Source organism: Didymosphaeria variabile, assembly GCF_027946475.1.
Source record: "Didymosphaeria variabile strain IMI 356815 chromosome Unknown scaffold_6, whole genome shotgun sequence".
Classification (NCBI taxonomy): domain Eukaryota; kingdom Fungi; phylum Ascomycota; class Dothideomycetes; order Pleosporales; family Didymosphaeriaceae; genus Didymosphaeria; species Didymosphaeria variabile.
In genome coordinates, this window is record NW_026611625.1 from 2,969,022 (window position 1) to 2,995,021 (window position 26,000).

Consider the following 26,000-nt stretch of genomic DNA (forward strand, 5'->3'; position numbering starts at 1 on the left):
GCGTTACCGCGGGGTTTGAAAGAGCCTCACCAACTATTTCAATTGTAGCGATAATAGCTATCTGATAGACCTTTATCATCCGGTTTCCCAGAATTGCGACCCATGTCCATGCAGGCTTCTAGTCCAAACCCAGCATCTTCCCACGCAGACTGTGCCAAATCTTTCCTGACTATACAACAGGAACAAATGGGCCCTTATAACTCTTGCTCCTTCCCTCGATCTCGAATTCCAAGCTCCCACATGAAGATTTCACCAGCTTTTCGTGGAAGTTTCCTAGGGCGTACTCGATCACCATGTCGATTCCTGTGTTCGAATTAGCTCTTGTGTAGACATAAGACTTCCGCTGAAACTTACCGCACTTTGCGCCTCCCGCTGTCCATATCTGCGCGTCTTCAAAATGGCCGCCCACAGTGACCCACCTTTCATCCTGCCACTCCACATTTGGAAACACATGCTTCGCTGCAGGCAGCAGTAATCGGTTGGTAGTCGCCTTCTTCCCATCTAGTATGCCACTCTTGGCAAGCCACATACCGCCCGTACACGTAGCCAAGATGGCTTTCGTCTCTTTGCTCGCCTCTCTCAGGAACGTCAGACTGGCTTCGGGGACCTTCTGGGGGTCGGGTCCCCCGAGTAAGATGATGTCCAAGTCACGCGGCGCGTTCTCGTAAGTGTGCGTAGGCCGGATGTACATGTCTGGCGTTGCCCAGGCTGGCTCGAGTGAGGAAGAGATGTAGAGGAATTCCATATCGCTAGCATAAGGTTTGAGCTCTTCCATGGCGGGAATGAGATTGGAGACCATGTTGACGATTCGGGAAGACATGTTTCCAAGAATATCTAGACCTGCTAGGTCTGTTAATTGGACTTCTTCGTATAGAACGCCGATGCGGAGAGGCTTGGGGCTGGCATTAGGAGCAGTGACAGTCATAGTGAATTCGGGGAGTGGGAGTATCAGGACGCAAGTACTTCGGTAAGAGAGTGACTGATGCCCGACCCATCATTCCAGAAGCTTTTTATACTGAAAGTACTACGGTGGTAAGCATGGCGGGGTGTACATCCGTTCCGAGTTATGACTGTGCATACGTGCCTAGTGCCAGATTAACGGCCATTCGATCCAACTCAGTGAAATACTTTGCGTGCTCATCCAATCATGATCTTGGAAATATTGCTCCTCGAGTGGTGGTGTTTCACTTGTGGAGCCGGATCGGATCGGATGAGCAGTTTGCTCCGCGCCGACGCTTCGTTAACAAGAGCGAAAAGCCTTATTGAGTGCCCATATGGTATATGGCTTCCCATAGAGAAATATGTACATTTGTTTCCTATTTCTATCAAGCTCAGTCATGTACATTTGCCTAGACACAATCGAAGGTGACCTTCCATTTGCCCCCAGGAACATCCGCTACAGATATCGGTCCAGCATTCGCGTGCGTGACTTCGATCTCTAGGGTTCCGTGGTTACCATTGCATTCCTCCAAAACAATGTTTCCTGCACAAGACGCTCGTGGAATCTTCACTTCACCACTTGTACCTTCAGGGGTCTCGAAGTCGATCTGGAAGCCGCCGTTGCTGGCCATTTGAGTCTTAGCAGAAAAGAAGCCAATGCCAGTGCTGAAACCAGCGTCTGCAACAGTGAGATTGCCAAGGGAAGGAGCAATGCGCCACGCCTTTCCTCCAGCGCTCAGCAGTTGTATTCCGGCAACGTAAAAGGTGAGCGAAGACGTCGGTCCTGTCGCCCATCCATGGGCATGCGATATGCGCGCGTCGTTCAAGTATGGTGCATAATGAAGTTCTCCAGTCGTAGAGTACCCTTCAATAAATGTCGAATTTGTCATTCTTGGGTCATCCAACATAAATCCCCACTGCAGCCTCATCAGGCCGAGAGCAGCGGTTACATTTTCCGCAAGAAAATGCGTTTGCAGCTCAAAACCAGAAATGAAGGGTGAAATAGCATCAGCTGCCTCAGGTGCAGGTGCTCCGTACGGCGTCCAACGATCGGCTAGCTTTGTGCTAATCGACTCAATCTGTGAGGAATTGAGAGTGAGGTTCGATACCACTGCCCACGAGTTGCCATCCTGTGGCATGAGCGTTGTGGTCTCATTGTCAATATACATGCCTGCGCTGTCGTTCCAGAGAAGTTCGTTTGCGGCGGATTTGATCTTTTCGGCCGTTGCCTGCCAAGACGCAACCGGCTCCGTGTCGTTAAGTGCCTCGGCGAGTGCAATGCCTTGATTGATAGTGTAATAAAGAATCGAGTTTGCCTGATCTCTTCTTAGTCTGTTGACTTTCATTGTATCGCAGCATGAGCATACCTCGATGTTGTGCCCGCCCATGCCAAACCGCAGCCAGTCGGGTGGTGAGGTGACATTCATTAAGCCAGTATCGTCAATGAAGCCCAAGGAGAAGTTCAGCGCGAGCTTCCATTCCGACCAATGTGATGCCGCGTAGTCAAGGTTGCCCTACGATTGTGAGCCAGATTCACCATTTTCGCACAGTAAGCCAATTTCAGGCTGACATACGGTATATAGGTAGTGATCGGTGACACCAATCAACGTGTATAGGTGATACGTAAAAGACAATGTGGAAGGAAACGGACGCCCAGCATATGGAAGCTGACCCGTGGACCTGTTCTGCACGGCAAACAACGAGTTTAGGGAATTTTCGATAGAGATGACATCGTTTGTCGATGCCACCACACCTGGAACAGCAATAGCCATGTCTGCAGTGCGTGAGTAGTGCAGCTCTTATCGTGCATGAAAAACATACCTCCAGCCCATACAAGCCTGTCTCTCTTCGCTCCATCGGTCAAAGCAGAACTTCCATTAGTGATCGTATAATTGTAATACCAGGTAACGTTGGTTGCATCAGAGACTGAACTATTGATGGTCCCTAGGTGAACCAAGGCATTGCCATGCTGTGGATCAATAGTACACATTTGATTTGTGTATGCGCCTGCATACCTAGAGGTGGGGTAAACAAAGTCAGTATAATGTTCAAATCAGAGTCTTTTGCGTGTGTCCAAAACTTTAAACTCAGCCATAGAGTATGAAGCTTTCAAATATTTGCGACAGCTGGGACATCCACTTTGTACGCCAACCTTACTTACCAGACTCGATTTAGAAGTTCGTCTATCAATGTAAGTACTGTTCTAGTCTGTGCATCTCAAAAGACCTACCATCGCAGTGGAAGTATCCGGTGTAATTGCCGAGCGCGTCGTCTTTCCAATGTGGCATCGGGGTAAAGTGAACTTCTGCAGATGTAATTTCGACCTTCCCTGTACCATTGTGCACCAACGTCATATAGCGGAATCCTCCTCGTTCCTTGTCCCGAGGCGCGGAGTATTTGCCTGGTGCTGTGAGATGAAACCACAAGGTTTCGTCTTTCCCAGCATCCGCTGTAGCGTCCGACGACTTGTTGGAAACCCAGAGAGAGGACTCCGAAAATGTAACGCCGATGTATTGGTTGGAGTCCGATACGGATCCGATATTCAAGGAAACTACGCCAGCGATGTTCTTCCCAAAATCATACGCCGTAGCAGCATCATCCTCGAAGACGGCACTTCCGGATGGAGATGTTAGGGTCTCAGCATTGCTGACCGAACCATTGGAGTTGTGCACGGAGACTGGGAAGAGTGTTCGTGAATCTGGCGCAAGGATATACTCCGCGTACGGGACCGCCGAGGCAAAAGAAAATAAATTTAATGCGGAAACTGTCAAAAAAGGCTTCATTGTCAAGCACCTGAGATCCAACACGATTGAAGAATTGTAAATACCGCAATCCGACACGCTTTTTATGGAAGGCCCATCATAACCCAGAGCAAGCAGCCGACACGTCTTGCCGGCCTCCTCACCTAGACTTCAAAGGTCTTGCTCTCGGACGACAACACACCGAAGTGACGTCCTTCATGAGTCGCGGCTGTGACTGCGGGGGAAATGCGGGGAGACTATGCGATTAGTGCAGGAACAGCGCTGTCTGATTGGTCTGTAGAACGTTCACCCCAAGATCGTACATAAATCGCCGAAGATGCCCCACAAAAGCGTTCAAGATCTGGATGCTTGGAGAGACGTAGAAATGATGGACGAAATTGGTGTGATTTTCCATGGTTCTGGGAAGGAAATTTTGGGGCTAACGAGTTCAGCACTAGTTCCTTTTCCCGTGACGGAAGTCATGACCGTCGAATGGGACTGTTATATCAACATACACACAATCATCGTTGTCTACCACAAGCTCTATTAATGCTGCCTAGAAGTATCAAGACGAGCAAAATTTGATCAATGTGATTGTCTGCTACCATTTGAATGTCTTTCTGAATCAAATCAGATCACCTTGCAGCATGCAAGCTTTGCCCGATGAACGACCTCTCTCTCAGGTTGTTGGCTCTTCCAAGCGCAAAAGCAAGCGACTACTTCTGGGCCGTATTCGATATCCAATGCGAAGGGAACCTTGGTGGCTCATGAGTGAAGCTCTCGATCCAGTAATTATACTTAGGGATTCCATTTTTGGCGATATAGCAGCTCGCATCGACACAAAACTCTGGTCACTTTCGCACCGTCTACATCTCCGTCTCCCGCTCGCAAATGCATCTCGCTTCCAAATGCTAGGGACTCGTCCTGTTCGGTATTCCAAGAACAGTGAAACTTCGCTTTGACGCAACAACCACAACGAAGGCGGGCCTGGACGTACTGTTGACACACTTAGTCTCTCAACATTCATCAACATTGCTCAAGTTTTTTAACTTGATGCGGCGTTTCTTGCACTAGGAATTGCACTAGGAAATGTTGGGTCAGCCTTGGCACGCTTAAGTGCAGCAGTGAAATGTACAGTCTTGCAGGCTCGGCTTGCTTAACCATATTTGGAGAACTGCTAAAGGTATCGTGTAGGACAAGTCATCACCATACATACATATAAGCTCGTGGAAGGTACGTCGTGTGGAGTAACTATAGGCATGTTCTTGTGATTGTGAAGCGGTGCATCTTGCGGAGACAAGTCTGGCACATTTACCTATTGAGCGCTGAGACCTCTGTCAGGACGTATGAAGGGTCTCATTGTGTAGAGAACTTGAAGTTCAATTTGGCGTATGTAATCGTAAGGACTCGATGATTCCTTCAACGTTCAACGCCCTTTCAGGCGTACCTCTAGCTGGAGTTCCTAGGGATACTCGGTATACCTTTACTGACACCGTTGGGAAGCGATATAATAGCAGTATTCCTGAAGAATTGATCGTCGTCGATTCGTATGAGAGCCTCACGAGAGGCTTTGAGGTTGAAATACTCGAAAGTGGCTCGTGTCCAAACAGTCAATCCTATAGGCTCTACCGCGAGTCACATGATGAAATACGCCACCCTTTCTTTCACTATAATGTTATGTAAGCGATCGAATGCGTGCTTTAGTACACTTTATGAGTACTTACCTTCCACTGCACTGTCAATTCCACTCTCCTGCACTGCTCGAGTCCGCATCACTTTGCATTTTTACTCAACTTGCGCTTTAGCTGTTAATACTAAAGTCTTGATATCTCCCAGCTTGGATGCCCACAACAACCCAGTTTTGACCTCTATTTGTTGAAGATGGGGCTCATAAGTTGGGCTCTTGGCAAGAAGCCCGAGGCTTCAGGTCCATCACCGTCATCTTCCACGACGAAGCCCGACAAGGTCGACAGCCATGTCAAAATCAGCAGTCGGGATGCTCTCTCGAAGATGGTTTCTACCAACGGCGACAACGTCATGGTGATCGAAGAGCTCGAGAGCGATGATGGTGTCCTGAGCGCCGAGATGAATTCCAGCGATGAACGAAACCACTACCCAAAGGCTCAATCTTCGAGCAAAACACGGGTAAGTGTCTCACGACACCTACACAGGGCCTTAAAACCCGCTCTAACAGAAATTTAGGCCAAAGGTCCTGTCAATCCGACTGGCTTGATCGCAAGTTCATCGTCCTTCAGCACAGCAGAACTATTCGGGGGTGACGACACCGACTTCCTAGGGGATCTCCTTGAGGGGACTTCTGCACCATTGAAATTCCAGCGACGCGGAGGGTTTCCTTTAGACAAGGGCAAGGTCTCCGTGAGCCAGGAGATCAACAAGCCATGCGGTGAAGATGGCGCGTATCATGGGGACGCAAGCGAGAAAGACGAAGAACCTGATGACGGCATAGACGTGTAAGTAAATTCTCAAACCAATAGGTACATTCCACTGACCTTGCTAGCAGGGAGTCACCAGCATTCGGTCTTACGACACAAGGTAGTCTCGCGCAGTCTACCTTTCCGAAGTCTACAACATCTGAAGAAGATGAGCATAGTAACTTCCCGTCCGATAAAGATCATACCAATGCGGACGAAGACGAGCAGGATGAGCAACCGAATGTTATCCTTGTGGAAGAGCAGGCTGCTGTCGTCAAGAAACCCAGCGCTAGCGTCATCCTTGCGCGCTTGCATAAGCCTATCGTGAGCCCCAACTGGGCCGATTTGGATGAGGATGATGATGATTGGGAGGCCCCCGTGGCGTGGAGGGCCGGCCATGCTTCTGACAATCCCAATGTCCTTGAGGACGGCGAAGAAGATATTGACTCGTACGTCCAATACAATGCACAAGCGGACGTTGCTGACCTTGCCGACAGCGAAGAAGAAGCCGATGCCGACATCACAGAGCGCCCGATCGACGAGACGTCCTTAGAAGCTGAACAAGATAACGTGGGCTCAGAAGCTGGTGTACCATCATCCTATTCTCTCCCCACCATCTCCGATTATGGTGTAGGAGATTTAGGCCTAGATAATGGTGAAGAGATCACCAATTTTAACCAGAGCCCGGCTGACGAGACATCCGAAGAGAACGATGAAGAACTCCAGGGCGCACATGTCGGGACATCATGCTCCCACTACACTTCCTCAGAGTCCGACTACGGCGCAGGATACACCGGTCCCTCGCGCTCTCTCGCCTACCACGACTATGCCGACGTCGTGCAAGCTTATCGCAACGAAGAGGATCGACGAGACTCGGATGAGGCGTACCAGATCCAGATGCAGCAGCTCTGGGAGCGTTATGCCGAGAAAATCGATCTTCTCAAAGAACCTTCAACGACCGAGCCGCAAGAGCAGGACTCACATGACGAAGTCATGCGCATTGTCTTCAGCGACATCTACCCTGCGCTTCCGAGCAACGCCGAGAGTGGCCAGATGCACATCATCGACTGGAAGACGCTCATGGGGCCGGATTATCTGGGTCCAGACCCCGACGACGAGGGAAAGTTTCTCTTGCACTTCGCCAAACCACGACTGTGCGACGTCGTAGCGACACTCCTTTTCGAATCGGACCCATCCGCTCTCGACGCCTGGCTCGATCCATCAAACAAGGTCGTGGAATGGTGGCACAGCCTGCACCACAGCTACCCCGGCGTCTTCAAAACCGTTATCCGAAGGGATGGTAACGAAGTCACTGTGGGAACATTCAGCGACCTCGGCTTCAACGTGTGTTGGAATCGTTACATCAAGGCAGAGATCAACACAAATGGACAGTGGAGCGAGTCATTTGCCTTCAAAGGCGGACAATTCAGGAAACAACCTGAGGAGAATGAACCCGGTGCTTCTTCACGGAAGGACCGTGGTGAGATTGACTGGGAGTCGTTTAAGATTGGTGACCCTAGCAAGTATGACTGGGACGAACTTGAAGACCCAGCCGAAGCCCTGTGGCAGGGCAGGGTGCTAGCGCGTGAGCTGCTCTTGACGATCCTGAACAATTACAATCAGTATCGCGGCGGCAACACCGTTGAGCTGGTTGTCGATGGAGAGTTGACGCCAATAGAGGCGCGGGGGGTTAGGCGTGTGCCTAGGTGCAACGGCATCGAGAACGATCGGATCGAGGAAGTTGTTTCGTCTCTTGGAGTGTATGCTCGGATTGGGGAAGATCTTGCATCTCATGAGTCGTCATCAGAGGTGTTGAACGGTCTTGAGCTCTGATTGGCAAGGTGTTTTCCAGACTCAGGAATTCTGTTTCGAGGTCACTGCATCTTATGGAGGTGCTTGCGACCGTATCTTTCGCGCCCTACCCAGGTGTCGAGAACATACGGAGTCTCATCCGAAAGGAATATTTCATGGTTTGTTGGCATTGAGTGGCGTTCATTGGCGGCCGTGTTGTGAAAAGAACAGGGCGAAGGGAGTGGCAAGTGTCAGTCTTGACTCGGTAAATGAAAGGGAAGGAGGAAGAAGCTGTTGTTGATGCTGGTTCCTCTTCAATCGAGCCGCACCACAGGCTACATACCTCCTTAGCTATCTGTCTATATCTTAAATGCGTTTTGGACTCACTTTTCCGCAAGAACATCCCGGACATGTTTCACGACACGCAGAAAGCTGGCACTAGATGTTACAGACGCATTCGTTATTCTGTCATACGTCCATCCTTAAGCAAAATCTCCATCTGACAATCGCTTCTCGGGGTATCATACGCCACAGCAACTACGCCATCGCTAGAAGGATAATGTCATCTTTCGGAGAACAGCAGAGCAACCATCGTCTTCGTCGCTAAAAAAGCGCCTTTGCTCTGCAGAAGAGACGTAAAAGTCGCAGGTATCTTTTTGAAGCTGTCATTGCTGTCTGCTTCCCTCCCTGTATTCTATATTAGCAAGTTTTTCATTGGTGGGTCATGTATGAGTGCACTCACAAACTCGTGGCACGGCAGGCACGACACCAACCTCAGATTCCACCTCGCCCGTCCAATCAAAACCGATTTTCCAGGTGATCTTCAACAAAACATATCTGTCTTCCAGCACTAGTGTTTCGCGTCCAAGATGCCGGTTTAGGTCTCTCCGTGAGAGCGGGTGACGCGATTTACCGACATTTCGTTCATCGAGGTTCTCGATATCCTCACTGGTTCGTCCAGGTATCAGATGTCCAAAGGCGACTTCGCATCGATGCCAGTATTCGGCGCGCTTTTTCGCAATGTCCCAGTATGATCCAATCGCCCAGCAAGCGTTGCCTAAGTCTTGTTCCTGCGCTCGTGCGCGTATGAAGGAGCCTAGCTCGCGGTCTGCCCAGTGGGGTAGTTGTAGAAGCTTCAGATCGATTATGGCATTACTTATTGTGTCGATAGTGGCCGAGACGGACGCTGTCAGGAGGCTTTGCGGACCAGTGAGGTCGATTACGTGCTTTTGATGGACCTGGTTCGAAGAAAGGGGACTTTGGCCACGCGTAAGGCTCAGTTTCGTGCTGAAGTCGAATGATGTGAACATCTGTAGGTAAGGAAGCGGATCGTCAAGCTCCAGGGGTCGATGGGACGCAACTGGACCCCCAGGTTGTGCCTTAGGCGAGGCGATCTGTTGTGTTACGAAAGGCAGAAATGAACACAACATCGAAGACAATGGTGGCGAGCTTTCTTCTTGGTCTTCCTCTCCAGTCTTGACAAGCTCATTGATGAGCTTGACTAGAGCTTCTCTTTCTTCCGGTGAACCCACGTGCGTGGCAGGGCGTACTTGTGATTTCGCTATCTCCTCCGTACATTTCGAGACCTGTTTTTCTAAGAGCCTAAGCTCCTTCTCTAAACGTACCTTTTCGCGCTTCTTTTCCTCGATCTCGGGATCAGGTGGTAGTCTCTTATCTTTTTGTGGCTGTTGATGCTCATTCTCGGCGTTCTTCATAGGCCCATCCACAGGCACATCTGATCCATCTTGTTGTATACTAAGTGTTTCCCTCGCTGAACGCGTTTTCTTCATGGGATCGTTCAGGCGCGGGGGTCGCTTACTCGGTGAGGAGAATAAGCCAGGTCGTGTTGTGTATTGTTCCTCTGTTGCTTTTTGGGATGGCGTCGCTGGTAAGTCTGCCTCCTCCTCCAGCCTACTATCCGCTGTGCGCTCCTTTGTTCTTCGTCGCGTTTTCTGTGCGCGTGGAGTTGTATTAGATTGAGCTCCAGCAACGGTCCTGTCTCCTTCTTCCTCGGCTGCCACTGGCGCACTCTGCAATTCATTAACTTGCTCGCCCATAATAAATGCGCGCGCTTGCTTCCCACGCGCAAGTATGTCTGCCCGGCCATTCTGCGCTGGTACATCTGGAGGTCGTTGGAGGAGTTCGGGGTATCCGCGCGCAAGGCTAGCTTTCGTGGGAGATGCAAATGACGGTCTTCGTGGGGTCCTGCGCGGCGGTTCTTTGAGAGGACTTGACGATCTGCCGGACGCGCCCTTCGTGGGCGACATGGAAAAGCGACGAGGTGGAGCTTTTAAAGGACTTGATCGTCTATCGTCGGCGAAATAGGAACGAGAAGGTATCGAAGGTCTACGAGGTGGTTGCTTCAGCGGACTGAGCAGTCTCTCTCCCTCTGGTGAAGTTGTCTTCCTTCTCTTTCTCGCAGGCTTGTCCATGGTCGCTTGCTAGTCGCGACGAACCGTATGCGGTTGAGGATATGTGATGGTGAACTTCGTACGCGTCACCGTATAGCAATTGATTTATCGATACATTGAGAGTCTGCGTTGACGCGTGCTTAGGGTGGTTGCTGCGCGTGTAGGAATGTCTCGGCGCGCGTCGCGTGGTGTTTGTTGCGGGTAAGGCTGTCGGCGGTTGCGGGGAGCTAAACTAGCCGAGAGAGAAAGCAGAAAGCGGGCCTGAGATGACTTCATGGCCGAGTTCCCTGCATTCGTCATCCGACTCGTCGCGAACTTTTTGTACGCCTCAGCAACCTTCTAGAAGCACGTTGCTTCAATACAAACACACAATCGCATACATGAGAACACATAGGTGGCGCTTTTGCTGAACGAATTGCGCGAATCTCAAAGGCGAGCATGGAGCACCTCGGTCGATATGCTAGACCTCTAGCATTGCACCGCAACCTTTGCGCATCCTGTCTTCGAGCGTTACCCAGAAGCTCCCTGAGACCAGCTACGGAAAGCGCAGGCCTTCAAAATAGTAACCGGATACAACGACGCTTCAAAGGTTACATTGCACCGGCCGGAGAACAAGCAAGACCTATTGAAGGTTTCTACGCAGGTACATGTCGTGCTTTCCCAGAGACACGGTCGCGATAATTAACTTCTACTTCAGAGCTTCTAAAGAAACCTGTATCCGAAACCCCAGCCGCAACACGCACCGCGCCTTCGCCACCGCCGCCTGATTCCCTCCCCAAGACTACCGAAGAAGAGACTCTCACAAAAGCGAGAATAGTATTTGGATCAAAACTAGCGGGCCCAGCTGAGAGGAAAAAGGAAATTGAAGCTGCCTCGCACGAGGTTGCGGGCGTTGTTGTCCCACCGAAGCCTACAGAACCAGATAACTGCTGTATGTCCGGTTGCGTAAATTGCGTATGGGATTTGTATAGAGACGAGATGGAAGAATGGGCAGCGAAGAGCGCGGAAGCTCGTGCTAAGATGCAAGCTCAGAGACAAAGCGGTCAAGGGACTGGAAGCAGCATAGCGAGCAAGGACACGCCCACACATGTCGCAACGAGTATGGATGACGACGGCGGAGGTAGTGAAACGAACTGGTCAGCGCCTGCAAGCCAGGATGCCTTGTTTGACGATATACCCGTGGGCATACGAGAGTTCATGAGGACGGAGAAGAAGCTGAAGCAGAAGCACAAGGCAGAGCGTGTCGCAACAGCATAGCGAAAATATTCAATACCCATGACATCGACCATTCCAAAAGCATTGCCTGTAGCTCCCTCCCCGTTGTACGCCAATTGTAATGCTCCCCTCTTATCCCACTGCAGACATCCATGTTGAGCTTAATCGGAACCAACGTCCACTCCCTTCGCGCTGAGCTCAGTGCGTGCCTGCGATATCTGCGACATCAATTCCTTGTGTGCCTCCGGAACGTCGTTGAAGGTGAAGACTCCCCAGCCGAGCTTGAAGAGAAGGTATGCGCCGAACGATACGAGAGCCCAGAATGGGAGCTGCGATGTGATCAGCTGGTATGACTGTTGATGTTGGGTGAAGCTTACCACAGGGACAACATCCTTCTGGATCTTCTCGGGGAAAGACACTATCTCCATGAAGACCGCCAAGTAGAGCTACGCAAGTCAGAAGCATGCTCGACAACATGTGTCTGAGGGGTCGCATACTGAGGTGAAGAGGAGGGCAATGGAGATTGTCTGCTGAGCGCGCGTCATGCTTGCGGTAGAGGGACTGTTGAGTTGCCGGCGTTTGGGTCCGAATGACTGTCGTGGGATGCAAGTAGAACTAAGCTCCTGTTGTTGGTAAATCGTCGCTGCCACATCTCAATGAATGTGCCAAGACGAACATCTGAGACCCCTGTTTTGGCACGTGCCCTAAGCGAACTGGCTGCCCGAATTGATCAGCATAGATGCATACAAAAGTACGACCAGCATTATGCCTTTCTAACATTTTACATCCTTGTAGATTTGGAGATTTGGAGTCTTCCCCTCAGCGCGCGGAACTCGGGCACCGGGAACAAGTACCATAAGGCATTCATGCATGAGCGCCCGTTCTAGGCCATCAAGGTTCAGGCAAACGAAGTCTTAACTGGGTGCCTCCAGATCACTTTCCTAATCTGTGTGGATCCTACTTTCACAATGCTACCATAGATATCGACGTTACTTGAAAATACGACCTCTTCTGCACATCTGGTCCGCGCAGACCAACTTTCTGAAGCAGCATGTTATCCACGAACGATAATTCTAAGCAAGTTCTGGCGGACCTCGAGGAATACCTGGGACAAGGTCCACAGGCAAATCCGGAAAAGCTGTCAGACATAGCTTTGTGGCTGAAGCGTCTGAAGTCAGCGGAGAGCTCTGAGACTGATGTGAAAGCTGTCCAGCTTTTAGGTACTGCAGCGGGAAAGCAGTGGGATGAACAACGTATGGCATATGGTAGTGAGCAACCATGACACAGTCATAGACTGACAGTAATAGGAATATGGCAAGATTTGTTCCGGCAACATGAGATTCTCGCGAGTGTCCTACAGAATCTTACACCCTCGACAGCCTTTCCTGCACTTGACAATCAGTACCTACGAGTCATTGGTAATGCGATTGCTTACAATGGTAAGATAGTGTTCTACTCTTTTTGAATAAACTGACGCCTTCAAGACACAAATCGCGAAGTGGTTCTCGTAGATTTTACAAAGATAATGGGCTGTCTAGCGCATAAGGAACTAAGAAGGACTGCATTAGCGGTGCTGTATAACCTTGGCCAGGATTTCGGTATGTATTGCATTCAGGACATATGATAACCTCCTAATGCGCCTAGAACCTGCAAACATTCGAGCAGCCGAAGTCAGACTTGATCGAACCATCACACAACACTTGGCGGCAGATGAGATTCCAGAAGAAGCCATCGACTTCGCAACAACCATCACAAATAGGACTACAGAGAAGCTTACACCAGCACAGCTAGGAGACGAAACATCTATGGCAGTCTTCGACAACATTTTGCGGACTGCGGCAAAATACGACGAAGATCACTGCCAAGACTATGTGGCTCTCATTGTACACTACTTACAGGACCCAGAGTTCCAGCAAAAGGTCGCCCATCCTGATGTTGTGCAGAGGCTCCTAGAGCTCTTGCTTGACCTTGAGTTCAACGAACTAACCAAGGAGGAAGTGCAAGTTGTTATGCAGGAGTTGGGCACCCAAAATAACCCGAACGAGACCGCTTCAGAAGAGACAAGCATAATACTTATGGTGCGCCTCGTCAACTGTGTTTCTGCCCTATCCGCGACCGACGCTTTTGTGAAAAGTTTCACACTGGACTCTCGAATCGTACATACGCTCAAGGAGAAACTCGTATTGCCACAAGCAACGCCGTCCACCGTATGCGCCTGTGTCATGCTGGGTAACATTGCGACTTCGGATAGTGTCTGCATCGACATGGTCCAGAAATTAGGTCTGCACGAAACGCTAATCGAAATGCTCGCGATGCGTAAAGAGCAAGCGCTTCTGTACGCTGCTGCAGGCTTCATGCGACATCTCGCCTTCCCAGAATCCAATCGACCGATACTGGGGGCCGCCGGGCTCGTCGAAACTTGTTGTCACCTTTTCGGCAACATCGAAGATCCTGCCGTGCGTGGAGAAGGAGCAGCTACCCTTTGCAAATTAGTCACAAACTGCTTGCCCAACATCGACATAGTAGTACGCCGTGGTCTGCCGCCGAATATCATGCTCGCCCGGCTACCGGATGTACCAATTCCCGGGGAACCAAAGTATCTACACCACGTTGTGAGACAGGCGCTGACACCATCGGCGCCGCTGCCTAGCACATCTATGAAGAATCCCATGATCGAGCTTGGTCGGACTCTTATTACCATACTAAGGTACATACGCCGCCCTACTTCAGAGGGAGACCTGGGCGAGCTCGCACGTTGTTTCTTCGATGTACCGGCGGTGGCGCGACCAATTGCCAGACTTGTTCGCCAACGCTTCTACGCCGACGCGAGATCTGAAGGGCTCCTAGGCTTAGGGCTTATGGCGCAGACTCCCGAAGGTGCATCGTGCGTTGTTGAGGAAATGAAGATAGATATCGGGTTGCTTGATGCCATCAAAGAATTTGCGGGGGAGCAGAAGGGTGATGGGCAGCAGAGCAACGAAAGCGCAGGGAGAGATTATCAGAATGCTGTGGTGTTGTTGCATGGTCTGGCGACCAACGGAGTAAGTGCAAACGAACAAATCCTCCTGGCTCTTACGGTGTTGCATTGCTGACTCGATGTGTAATAAGGGCGATGGCATGGATGCGTCTCTGAGAAGCAACGTGGAGGCATTGCAGGCAGAACTGAGCAAGCTCATGGTTTGAGAAGGCAAGTCCGGGCAAGGGTTGGGTCTGGTAGAAGAGAGGCGCTTCCGAGTAGAAAAACATATCGCAGGTATGAAGCCAGCATCAGCCCACCAATTCGCCGCGCAGTGTTCCTGCATTTCGCGTTACACAGCATAGATTCGTAAAATCGAACCACATGTGCGAAAATCGTGCTCAGTGAGAACGAATCAAGCGCTTTGCATTTGTAGTCACGGAAGGGGGGCGTAATCAGAAGGCATGTGATTGGCCGGAAGCTCGCTTACATAACGCCGTGCGCCGTGCGATGAGAGCATAGCCAGGCCGCGAGGGTCTGGTAGTAAGGGCTCGTTCTACGTATTTAAAGCTGCAGATTCCTTTGCTGCTTTCCCTCATATACAGCTCTCGCGATTCCATTCTCCTCGAAGACGATCAACTAGTCGACCAGACACATTCACAAACAATCCACCAACGCTACTACTACCTTCAAGATGACTTGCTGCGGTGAGTTGCTTCAAGACGCACTCTGTATAGAACATCTTTGCTGATTATCCATTAGGACGTAACAATGGCGAGTGCCTCTGCGCGAAGGAGGCGACCTGCTCCTGCGGAAAGCAGCCCGCTCTCCAGTGCAGTACGTCCTCACACTGCACCCATCACCGGAAGACTATGACGATGGACGTATGCTAACGGACCACCACAGCATGCGACAAGTCTGCAACCGAGAACAAGCTTCCCACCAGCACCTGCCCGTGCGGAAAGCGCGCTGATGGTACGTCTCGCCCTCTTCTTTGTTAAGCAAGCAACATGAGTTTTAACACTGTATTCAGATAGCTGCACGTGCGGCCGCACGGAGGGCGGCTCTTCGTCGCTCGAGACCGACTTCACGACCAAGAAGAACTAGGCCGTTGAGTAGTGGTTGAGAGCAATGCATTGGACACGGGGTGTTTTGGCGTTCTGGCGGCGGGTATGTGGGCCTCAAACGGGTTGCTGAAGGCTTAGATCGGACTTTATGAGCACGGGACGACTGTATCTGAGTACTGTACTACTAGCAGAGTAATCAGACATCTGAGAATAACTTGATGTGTGTTTAGTCATTCTTTTCCAGTTGTGAAATTTGGTTTCAGATTGAAATGAAACAGTGTCGTTCACCGGGACCGACCCGCTTCAACACCGAAAAGACTCCCAATAGCTCTTCTCAACCATATCCAGCAGCAATCACTGGTCCAATAGCGCAAGCCAGAGCCCTTAGCTTATATTACATGAGGTTTATGGTATGCGAGAAAAAAGCTCAGGTTGTGGTACAGGAAAAGCAGTAAAAGTGTTCGATGAATCTCAAGCCTCGCAGTAATAATCGCGATGGTCATCACGAGCAAACATCGCGCTGTGGGAATGAACGGAGTTTAGACGGGAACTGGGAGAGGGACGCGCATTGACCGCTCGACAGGTCTTGGCACATCTCTCCACTCGACCATCAATCGTTCCCGCAGCTCCCGCATATGCATCCCGGCAAGCTGCAGCGTGCTCTCTTCTATGTTTTCTAATGATTCTTCTCCCTCGTTGACCAGCGCGCATCTTACTTCATGACTGACGACCGAATCTGCCCACGGCTTACCCCTTTCGCTTGCCCCACGCTACGACGCACGCACCCCTCGAGTATCTGAACCGTCAGAACGTCCATCATCCGCGACTTTAACCTGCCTGGCTACCTCTCCACTGGGAATCGCCCGCCCTAGGGCATCGAACCTCGCTCAAAATGGCTTCAGGATCTGGTGGTGGAAGTCTGTTCAGTCGGAACAATTCGGGCAATGTTCCGACCATGCGAGGCCTGGTCTCGTTCATTGCAGACCTACGAAACGCAAGAGCGAGGGAACTTGAAGAGAAGCGCATAAACAAGGAACTGGCGAACATACGGCAAAAGTTCAGGGATGGCGGTCTGAACGGCTACCAAAAGAAGAAATATGTCTGCAAGCTGCTGTACATATATATCCTGGGCTGGAACGTCGATTTCGGACATCTTGAAGCGGTCAATCTCATCTCGGCCACGAAGTACTCGGAAAAGCAGATCGGATACCTCGCCGTCACCCTATTCTTGCACGAAGAGCACGAGCTGCTACATTTGGTCGTCAACAGCATAAGGAAGGATCTACTGGACCACAATGAGCTCAACAATTGCCTGGCATTGCATGCGATTGCAAACGTGGGCGGAAAAGAGATGGGCGAGGCGCTCAGTGGGGATGTGCACCGGCTGCTGATCTCACCGTTAGTGCCATGTCACCAGGAAGAGGTTCGGGAGCTAATTGTCGCAGGGCATCGAAAGCGTTTGTGAAGAAGAAGGCCGCGCTTACCCTTTTACGGTTGTACCGGAAGTACCCAAACATTGTAATGAACGAATGGGCAGAACGGATAATATCGCTTATGGACGACCCAGATATGGGTGTCGCCCTCTCCGTCACCTCGTTGGTCATGGCTTTGGTTCAGGATAATCAGGAGCAGTACAAAGGAAGCTATGTGAAAGCAGCGAATAGGCTCAAGAGGGTCGTTGTTGACGGCGAGTGCGCAGAAGGGTACTACTACTACAAAGTGCCATGTCCATGGATACAGGTCAAGCTGCTCAAGTTGTTGCAGTACTACCCACCACCAGGTGCGCCAGACAAATCCTGATACGGTACTCGTGTGCTAACCAACGTCAACAGAAGACTCACATATCCGGAAGCTCATTCGAGAAGCATTGCAAAAGATTATGGATTCTGCGCTCGAAATGCCAAAGAACGTACAGCAGAACAATGCCCAAAACGCCGTGCTTTTCGAGGCTATCAATTTGGTCATCCACCTCGATACGGAACAAGATTTGATGGTTCAAATCTCTACACGTTTAGGAAAATTTATCGCATCTCGGGAAACGAACGTTCGATATTTGGGGCTAGAAGCCATGACACATCTAGCTGCACGTGCGGAAACACTCGATCCTATCAAGAAGCACCAGTCCATCATCATTGGATCGTTAAGAGATCGGGATATCAGCGTGCGACGACAGGGTCTAGACCTTCTATATAGCATGTGTGACACGACGAACGCCCAAGCTATCGTCCAAGAACTCCTACGATATCTTCAATCAGCCGACTACGCTATCAGAGAAGAGATGGTACTCAAGATAGCGATCTTAACGGAGAAGTACGCGACCGATGTGCAATGGTACGTCGATATATCACTCCGACTCATCTCCATGGCCGGCGATCATGTCAGCGACGAAGTCTGGCAGCGCGTTACTCAAATCGTGACGAACAACGAGGAGCTTCAGGTATACGCAGCGCAAAACATCTTACAGTACGTCAAGTCCGATTGCCACGAAACGCTTGTCAAGATCGGCGGATATCTGCTTGGGGAATTCGGTCATTTGATTGCAGATAGCAAGGGCTGCAGTCCGATTGAGCAGTACATGGCGCTGAACGGTAAGATGCGAGGTTGTTCATCGAGTACAAGAGCGATAATACTTTCATGTTTCGTGAAATTCGTGAACTTGTTCCCAGAAATCAAGCCGCAGCTACTCCAGACCTTCCGCGCGTATAGTCACTCGCTGGATTCCGAATTGCAGCAACGAGCATGCGAATACCTCGCGCTGGCGACACAGCCCACAGACGACCTGCTGCGAACCGTATGCGATGAAATGCCGCCTTTCCCCGAAAGAACATCAGCACTTCTATCGCGGCTGCATCAGAAACATGCCACTACGAGTGACAAGCGCACTTGGGTGGTAGGTGGCAAGGACGCCAACACCGATCTGAAGGAGCTCAGCCTCGCAAACCAGCCCACTGGATTGAAGAGGAGTTTTACGAACGCCACACCCAAAGACAGCGCACCCAGCGCAACCAATGGTACCAATGGCGTAAACGCCCTTTCGAACGATTTGGCCGGGCTCGATATGAGCATTGACACGAACAAAGTTCTAAAGGCTCCGAATCTCGCGAGCGCTGCGCATCTCAGTCCAGACTGGGAGATTGGATATTATCGCCTATTACTCCGGTCAGAAGGCGTGCTGTACGAAGACGCACAGATCCAGATCGGTCTGCGCACAGAATACCGAGGGCAGCTTGGTTGCCTCATTTTCTACTTCACCAACCGATCGCCTTTCCCCATGGGATCCTTTACTACTACACTCGACAACAGAGCAGCCGAGACTCTTAAAACGGATATCAAGGGTTTGCCAGACACGACCATCCCTCCGGAAGGTCAGACCCAACAAACGATCATGTTCGAGGCAAAGAACGTCTTTGAGGACCCGCCGACGATCCGTATATCGTACCTCGCCGGGTCGCTCCAGGCTTTGACCCTTCAGCTACCCGTATATCTCCACAAGTACATGGACGCTGCTGAGCTTAGTGGCGAGGACTTCTTCAAGAGGTGGAAACAGATTGGTGGGGCGCCGCGCGAGGCCCAACGCATCTTTGGTCTTGTGAACAAGAACCGCACAATGAGCATGGAATTCGTGAGACGGGTGGTGCACGGCTTTAAGTGGGGCATCCTGGACGGTGTAGATCCAAACCCCAAGAACCTTGTTGGTGCTACAGTGTTGCATACGACGGATGGGAAATTTGGGTGTCTACTTAGACTGGAGCCCAATATGGACACCCAGGTAAAAATCATCAGTATTGTTGCCTCGACAACATGGCTAATAACTGCAGATGTTCCGTATCACCATTCGCGCGACCGACGAAGGCGTCCCTCCAATCCTCATCAAGGCAATGGAAGAGCGCTTGTCGCAAGGCATCGAGGGTGTATTGTAGTGGTTCGATGGAAACCTTCTGTCGGCTCATAGCGCGGCAATTCTTCACCTCCTTAGGACTTTTTCGTGTAATACATCTAGGGATTGGCGCGAGTGCTGATCAGTTAATGTTCTGATGGGACGTTGTTCTGTGCTTTGGCGTGCATTTGCAAAGAGCGATTTCCAAAAACTACCGGTGGATCGCTGGCGGTGGGAGAAACATACCCTTGGACAGATAGTTGGAATGGTGAACCTTTTTCCGTGCTGCTGGACGCGATGTTTAGGCTGCGTTGAGCTGAAATGGATGCGAGCTATCGACTCGGTGTGGACAATGTCGTGGTATGTGACTCACAGTGCGGTCCCTCAACCATGACCACCCTATCTGTTGTTGGATAACCTAGCTTGGACTCAATGCTCAAGGGCTTCATTACTGCTGGTGTGGAGGGGGGCGCCTTCCTGTGCTTTCAAAGGCCGGCGTGCGCTAGTGGGTATCACTCAGCCGCACCTCGCTCGTATACGCACTCAGAGGGCGCCCAAGTACATGAGTCTTCGCCTGTTCCTACGCCCTTTTTACATAGCCAATTTCCCCCTAATCGCGGAATCATTCTGTGGAGTGCAGGCACCTGCGAGGACTGTGGGCAAAGCACAGAAGGGCGCAGGCGGGAGTCACAACCAAGGTTCACGCTATCCGCCTAAGGTCACGACCATAACACATTGATAGCATACCACTTAGACGCGCCGCAGCATCTGCATATCGAGTCACAAAACCAAGAACAACATCAAAATCTTCATCAACACCACAGTCCTCACATCTTGCCCGCACCACCCGGAATACCAGAAGAATAGGTAACGAAACACCCACATTCGACACCGCTCGTACACAAAGCCCGCCGCACCGCTCTCTCTATCCACCATGGCTTCAAGTTCAAGTTCGCAGTCTCAGCAAGACGGCCCCGTCTACTTCTGGAAACCAGACCAAGGGCACGGATATCTAGGCCAATGGTTCTGGAGCCCATGGTCGCACGAAGGGGACGAGTACAAGACGGCAGAAATGTGGATGATGGTTGGGAAGGCGTGGTTGTTTGGTGATGAAGTATGTATTTTCCTTCCGCTCGCTTGGAGCATTGGATTTGCTATACAGCTGACGCGAGGATGATGTAGGATGTCGCGCGGGAAATCCTTGCCGCGGACAACCCGAGGAAGCAGAGGGCGCTTGGTCGCAAAGTTCGAAACTTCGATGAAAAGATTTGGGATGCGAGTATGCTTCCCCGTTTGTATCCAGGTCTTCGTTGCCTTTCATCTGAACTGGCCTGATTATTATGTGCTAGGCAAGCTGCGCATCGTCGAAGAAGGCAACTATCACAAGTTCACCACCTCCGAGGATGCTGAGAGTCTGAAGGCAATGCTACTCGCGACGGGCGAGAGGGAGCTGGTGGAAGCTAGTCCTATGGATCGTATTTGGGGCGTGGGGTTTGCGGAGAAAAACGCGGGGCACAATAGGATAAGATGGGGGCAGAATCTGTTGGGGAAGGCGTTGATGAATGTCAGACAAAGGCTGCGGGAGGAGAGCGAGCAAGAGAAGAGCAAGGCTGAGCGTGCGGAAGAGAAGGAGCAGTGATTACAGCCAATCACCTTCTTCGCGGCGCACGAAAACCTGACCTCATCCGTTCGTTGAAGCGACTAACCCTGCTATGAAGAGGTCCCCCTCCCACAACCGCCGGTCTATATGACCCACTATCAATCAATTGAAAACAACGCCGAGTACCTTCTCTGCCTTACCACGTAGACCTTTCTTAGGCTCCTTCTCTACCTCACCATCGACATAGAATCGCCCGTTCGCATCAAGGTCGATATCCGTTAGCTTAATCCACCACGGGCCCCGATAGTATAGCCTCGCGCCCAGATAAAGGACAAGGATGGCAATAACCGACACGTAGTTCGAGAAGAAGCTCTTTGCAGAAGGAGGCGAGCCCAAAGGCCACACCGCTAGGTAGAATTCCACGACGATGAGAACCATGCACCAAACGAGGCCCCACCAGGCGCCGTATGGGTACGTCCACGATTTCCAGGGGAGTGCGGAAGCGGACCGGCCCTGTGCATGCCATGCGTGACGAAATCGAATGTGGGCTAGACAGATCATGCCCCAGCCGAATAGTGCAAATAGCGACGTCATGTTGGAAAGCCAAGTAAAGACGTCGGCAGAGCTGTTCTTCACATTGAGGTATGCGAGACCGCCACCGAGAATAATCGATAAGGCTAGAGCTGGCCAGGGACGACCTGAACTATCGGCAAGCTTGAACTGCTTCGGTGCCATGTTTAGATGCGCGAGTCCGAGAACGTTGCGACTACCACCATAGACGTAGATGGTGCCGGTCGAGACGACGGATATAAGGATGATCGCGTTCATCATATGGGCAAGGGCGGGCAGGCCAGCTTCCCGGTAGGCAATTACGAATGGAGAGGCATTGGTGCCGGACTGACCGAAGAGGTCTTTGTTGCGTGGATCGACGTTGATGGAGACCATGACAGCTCCCAGCAGATAAAAGAGTGATAGGCGCAGCCAGATTGAGCCCACCGCGCGAGGAACGGCTTTCCTGGGGTTTTTTGTTTCGGCAGCCACTAAACCACAGTTCTCCGAGCCGGCCATGGCAAAGATGCATGTTGGTATGACTGAGAGGAAGCCTTTGAAGCCATGAGTAAATGGGTCCGAGTTCCAGTAACGGAAGCCGATCGGTCCGTGACCAGGAGCACCACCTGCGGAGGTGACTGCAGCATGCTCGTCAGTAACCGAACGTGTAGCCGCCGCCTAGGGCGTTTTTACCTATCATTGAGAAGATGACTACGATGATCCAGCCAAATTTGATCGATGAGCCGATAACCTCAACTTCACCAAAGACTTTTACGCCGAAGACGTTTGCTAAAATCACGACTGCCCAGAAGATGGTGATCCATGCGGCGTTTGGAAGCTTGTCTGTCCAGAAACCCATAACGACACAGGTGACTTGTATCTCGTTGGCAACGGTGAGGACATAGTTGAACCCTGTCGCCAATTATGACTAGTCCTTTCGTAGGTCACATATCGACATCGCGAGAGCAAAACTTACAGTAAGCCCAGCCGAGAGCAAAGGCGGCTGACGGTGTGACGAATTTGTTCGTCCATTGTACGAAAGCCGAAGGGAGAGGGTACAAAACAGCCAGCTCTCCGATCGAGTGACTGACGGCCCAGACCATTGATCCGGCGAGTACGTAGCCTAGGAAGATACCTGGGATACTCTATGATCAGCTCACATCGCTCCGTTGCATTCTGTAGCCTGGAATGAATCACCAACTGGTCCACCTGAAGCAAGAGATTTTCCGGAGCCTAGCCACAGTCCCATGCCGATCGAGGACCCAAGGGCTATCATTGTAACGTGGCGTGTGGAGAGATGCCTCTGCAGCTCCGTCTCGGCTCCATGATCACGGCGGCGTAGGTCGCTTTCAGCAGCCACCGCTGTAGATTTCTCGTTCGACTCTCTGTACGCGGGGTGATCCTCCATTTCAATCTGAGTCCAATGTTTCGCGCTGACTGTTCGGAAGTGAGCGCGGCAGCGAGGGGAAAGAGGGTGAGATAGTAGGAGGCGGGGGCGGCGGTAGAGATTGGATATGGGGAAAGCCCAAAGGCAAACGCCAAGGTATGTACAACGTGTTCTTATGTCTCTACCCGTAATTCACGGAGGTTGGGCACCAAGCTCGCACAGGTCAAGTTGTTGATTGTAGTTTAAAGGCCCCACCTCTTCACTGGCATCGCTGAACGCACTTTCCATGAAGCAAACGGCGACTCGTGATACGTACAACATGCCCACTAAGGTTTTGTAGCATCACAGGGATGCAGCTGGCAATTTTGGTGTCTCGACTGCCATTGCGCAGTGACACCGTTTGTGTCGCCTTCAGTAACACGTCTAGCCGCATGGTTGGGCAGCTACCCCGACAGTTAAACCCACGGGAAAGCGGGTTGGCAATCCCGCTGGCTTGTCACTGGAGGGTGACGTCCTACAGAATTAGACCTGAATGCCCTCACGAAAGAGTTACATACGTACAACTTTTCCAGTCCAAAATCATATGCGTGGACATTCATCAGATGCGCTCATGTCTTGCCGTGCATTGGTGGATTCTACAATGCCTCGTGATTGTATGGTCTAAGCACTCAGTAGTTCAATAGATGCAACATGGTAGAGTTCCAGATGCCGTCGTTCATAGAGTACAGGCGCTTGAGGCACATTCCAATCTCGACAGAAGGTTCGGAGGAGGGCCCCGACAAGGAAGTCTGCCCGAATTTAGTGACAATAGGGAAATTATGTCCTAGTCACCTGGTAACATTGGATCGGAAACCCAATGAGACAAGACCTTCGTGGACGGCGTACGTTAATGGACAGGCGTAATGGAAGGGGAAGCACAACGGACTTACGGACCAAACTCCGAACCTTCTACGACAACGACAGATGTACATCGCGCATCGCGCATTCCGCTCTCTTATACTTGAGCATCAATACTCTGCTGCCATCTTTGACATACGCGGCTTCTGTATCGCTGGATTCATCTATGCCTCAAGTATCTAGCTCCATCGATCAAGGAAAAGTTGAACAATCAATCGCTACCATGCTGCAACACATCCACGATCCGAGCACCCACACATCTATCCCCACGCGCCAAACTCAAGCATCCTCAAGATTCATGTACTCATTCTCACCAACCTGTCTCTCCCTCGACCTTCCCCGCTGTGAGCCTTCACTACTCGCGCTGCTGCTCCTCCGTCTGTGACTCGGGCTCCTCATATGGCCCCCGCCACGCGACGCCCTCGGTCTCATCCCGAAGAAAGAACTGACAGTTCCCTCGCTCACAAATTCCTCCTCTTGCATGCCCGTCTTACCCGCGATGTAGTCGGTTACAGGTCGCAAAAGGCAGGTGCGCTGGCTGTCTTGCACCTTCAGACTACTCGAAATGCGCTTGCGGAAATCGGGGTACTTATTGTAGAGGCCGGTCCAAGTCAAGACTTCTGTAGGTTGAGGACCCGGTTCGGGTGCTGCCTCGCGCGTGGACTTGCGAACCAGGTTGGTGCCGATGTTTATAGCATCCTGCTGCGTCCAGTGTGCCGCTACCGCGTCAAAGACAAGGGCGCGCAGAACGCAGCCTTCCTGCGTCCTGCGGCACACAAAGTCGACATCCTCGACGCGGATCGGGCTGTCCGCTACGGAGCCGTTTACCGCTCGCGCGAGCGGCTCGATCCAGGTGTAGAGCTCCTGCAGGGCAGCAGTCTGATAGGTAGGCGCTTCGAGCTTCGCACCGAGGACCCAGGATTGTAGATGCGTCTGTACGATGTGGTGGCCCGCTGCGCGTTTGTTGACGCTGTAAATGCTACTATGCGAGAAATCGATGAAATTCTGGAGGGCGGCGAGGGTCAGGGAGTCGCTGGTGAGGTCTAGGGATATGGACGAAGAGGAATCGCATGCTGCGCGCAAGTATGCGGAGTGGCGGCTTACAACTGGTCTCTGGATTGACCATGTGCGCTGTGTCGTTGGGGAGATGTTGACGATGACCTCCACGAAGGAGCTGCTACAGGACGTCTTAGCTGTGCGTTTGACAGATACCTGAGGCTGAACTTACGCAGGCTCCGGGGTCGCTACTCCGACGGGACGCGCGTCTAGAAGTTCAGGATCGATGGGAGTCGCATCATCGTCGCTCGATGGCATTGCAGGGAGTGGGCTCGATGCGGTGGCGCTGGTGTCATTGTCTGGTGGGATAAATGCAGATTGGAAGAAACGATGTGGCGGAGGCATGTCACCCATTGATATTGAAGAACAGTAGTTGAAGAGTGGGTGTAAATCAGGTACGCGACCAGCGCGCACCGATGCTTTCAATTATACTATGGAGGTTGCCCGGGCGCCGCACGCAAATTCACTGCCAGTGAACACGCCAAACATCAAACCCAGGCCAACAGGAGACGCTCAAGCAAACTGCTTCCTTCCCATACGCCGCCAGCGGCGAGCGATAGCCCCCTCGATGTCCCCGTTGATAACATCTTCGAATCCACCGCCCACGCCACAAACCCAGATCACCCTTCCGTCTCCACCGAGCAACATGTATCGTGTGTCGCGAGTTGGTGGCGGAATTGGTTGCGCCTTCACGCGCCACGGCGGCATCGCTCCATTGTTCTCTTCTGCGTAACGGTATGCGGCATCCCGCTCGTTGACTCGCTTGGTGGCTTCGCGGAACATGTGGATGAGAACGATGATCGGTGGTAGGGAAATGAGGAGGATGATGCTCCAGAATGTCGTGATGAGGAAGTTGACGAAATTGGAGATCGTCTTCCAATTGTCGTCAATGAAGAGGGTGTAGCCGCTGCCGGAGACGAGATCATCGTGGGGATCGCGCTCGAAGAATAGGTCGAGGATTGGTCCGAGAACGCTAGGATAGTAGGTGTTCTCGTCGTACCCCAGTGTCAAGACAGTGAGGATCGCGCAGATGATGGCGCAAGTGCTGAAAGAAAGCATTGCGACTTGAGAATGAAGAGATT

At 51.5% G+C, this 26,000-nt stretch overlaps 12 protein-coding genes across 12 annotated transcripts; 5 read left to right on the top strand and 7 right to left on the bottom strand.

Annotated features, from left to right (window-relative positions):
- Positions 1-169: 169 nt before the first annotated feature.
- N0V89_008889 (uncharacterized protein) lies at positions 170-925 on the bottom strand (the record flags this gene model as incomplete). Its single annotated transcript, XM_056217642.1, has 1 exon — positions 170-925. One exon carries the CDS (start codon positions 923-925, stop codon positions 170-172), a length of 756 nt encoding a protein of 251 aa, XP_056069198.1.
- A 424-nt stretch (positions 926-1,349) lies between these two features.
- Positions 1,350-3,722, bottom strand: N0V89_008890 (uncharacterized protein; the record flags this gene model as incomplete). The annotated part of the gene is made up of 6 exons (XM_056217643.1): positions 1,350-2,255; positions 2,307-2,453; positions 2,514-2,713; positions 2,761-2,954; positions 3,101-3,122; positions 3,170-3,722. 6 exons carry the CDS (start codon positions 3,720-3,722, stop codon positions 1,350-1,352), a joined length of 2,022 nt encoding a protein of 673 aa, XP_056069199.1.
- A 1,839-nt stretch (positions 3,723-5,561) lies between these two features.
- N0V89_008891 (uncharacterized protein) lies at positions 5,562-7,945 on the top strand (the record flags this gene model as incomplete). The annotated part of the gene is made up of 3 exons (XM_056217644.1): positions 5,562-5,825; positions 5,883-6,151; positions 6,202-7,945. The coding sequence occupies 3 exons, from the start codon at positions 5,562-5,564 to the stop codon at positions 7,943-7,945; spliced, it is 2,277 nt and encodes a 758-aa protein (XP_056069200.1).
- Positions 7,946-8,465: 520 nt separating this feature from the next.
- Positions 8,466-9,960, bottom strand: N0V89_008892 (uncharacterized protein; the record flags this gene model as incomplete). The annotated part of the gene is made up of 2 exons (XM_056217645.1): positions 8,466-8,590; positions 8,646-9,960. The coding sequence occupies 2 exons, from the start codon at positions 9,958-9,960 to the stop codon at positions 8,466-8,468; spliced, it is 1,440 nt and encodes a 479-aa protein (XP_056069201.1).
- A 628-nt stretch (positions 9,961-10,588) lies between these two features.
- Positions 10,589-11,571, top strand: N0V89_008893 (uncharacterized protein; the record flags this gene model as incomplete). Its single annotated transcript, XM_056217646.1, has 3 exons — positions 10,589-10,635; positions 10,878-10,957; positions 11,012-11,571. 3 exons carry the CDS (start codon positions 10,589-10,591, stop codon positions 11,569-11,571), a joined length of 687 nt encoding a protein of 228 aa, XP_056069202.1.
- A 119-nt stretch (positions 11,572-11,690) lies between these two features.
- On the bottom strand, positions 11,691-12,074 carry N0V89_008894 (uncharacterized protein; the record flags this gene model as incomplete). The annotated part of the gene is made up of 3 exons (XM_056217647.1): positions 11,691-11,858; positions 11,907-11,975; positions 12,027-12,074. 3 exons carry the CDS (start codon positions 12,072-12,074, stop codon positions 11,691-11,693), a joined length of 285 nt encoding a protein of 94 aa, XP_056069203.1.
- A 506-nt stretch (positions 12,075-12,580) lies between these two features.
- On the top strand, positions 12,581-14,712 carry N0V89_008895 (uncharacterized protein; the record flags this gene model as incomplete). The annotated part of the gene is made up of 5 exons (XM_056217648.1): positions 12,581-12,782; positions 12,837-12,968; positions 13,014-13,127; positions 13,174-14,606; positions 14,638-14,712. The coding sequence occupies 5 exons, from the start codon at positions 12,581-12,583 to the stop codon at positions 14,710-14,712; spliced, it is 1,956 nt and encodes a 651-aa protein (XP_056069204.1).
- A 1,732-nt stretch (positions 14,713-16,444) lies between these two features.
- On the top strand, positions 16,445-19,472 carry N0V89_008896 (uncharacterized protein; the record flags this gene model as incomplete). Its single annotated transcript, XM_056217649.1, has 4 exons — positions 16,445-16,950; positions 16,998-17,332; positions 17,385-19,321; positions 19,371-19,472. 4 exons carry the CDS (start codon positions 16,445-16,447, stop codon positions 19,470-19,472), a joined length of 2,880 nt encoding a protein of 959 aa, XP_056069205.1.
- Positions 19,473-20,363: 891 nt separating this feature from the next.
- On the top strand, positions 20,364-21,068 carry N0V89_008897 (uncharacterized protein; the record flags this gene model as incomplete). Its single annotated transcript, XM_056217650.1, has 3 exons — positions 20,364-20,543; positions 20,612-20,708; positions 20,779-21,068. The coding sequence occupies 3 exons, from the start codon at positions 20,364-20,366 to the stop codon at positions 21,066-21,068; spliced, it is 567 nt and encodes a 188-aa protein (XP_056069206.1).
- A 123-nt stretch (positions 21,069-21,191) lies between these two features.
- N0V89_008898 (uncharacterized protein) lies at positions 21,192-22,986 on the bottom strand (the record flags this gene model as incomplete). Its single annotated transcript, XM_056217651.1, has 4 exons — positions 21,192-22,216; positions 22,272-22,490; positions 22,555-22,713; positions 22,776-22,986. 4 exons carry the CDS (start codon positions 22,984-22,986, stop codon positions 21,192-21,194), a joined length of 1,614 nt encoding a protein of 537 aa, XP_056069207.1.
- Positions 22,987-24,141: 1,155 nt separating this feature from the next.
- On the bottom strand, positions 24,142-25,176 carry N0V89_008899 (uncharacterized protein; the record flags this gene model as incomplete). The annotated part of the gene is made up of 2 exons (XM_056217652.1): positions 24,142-25,039; positions 25,091-25,176. 2 exons carry the CDS (start codon positions 25,174-25,176, stop codon positions 24,142-24,144), a joined length of 984 nt encoding a protein of 327 aa, XP_056069208.1.
- Positions 25,177-25,431: 255 nt separating this feature from the next.
- N0V89_008900 (uncharacterized protein) lies at positions 25,432-25,977 on the bottom strand (the record flags this gene model as incomplete). Its single annotated transcript, XM_056217653.1, has 1 exon — positions 25,432-25,977. The coding sequence occupies one exon, from the start codon at positions 25,975-25,977 to the stop codon at positions 25,432-25,434; it is 546 nt and encodes a 181-aa protein (XP_056069209.1).
- Positions 25,978-26,000: the final 23 nt, after the last annotated feature.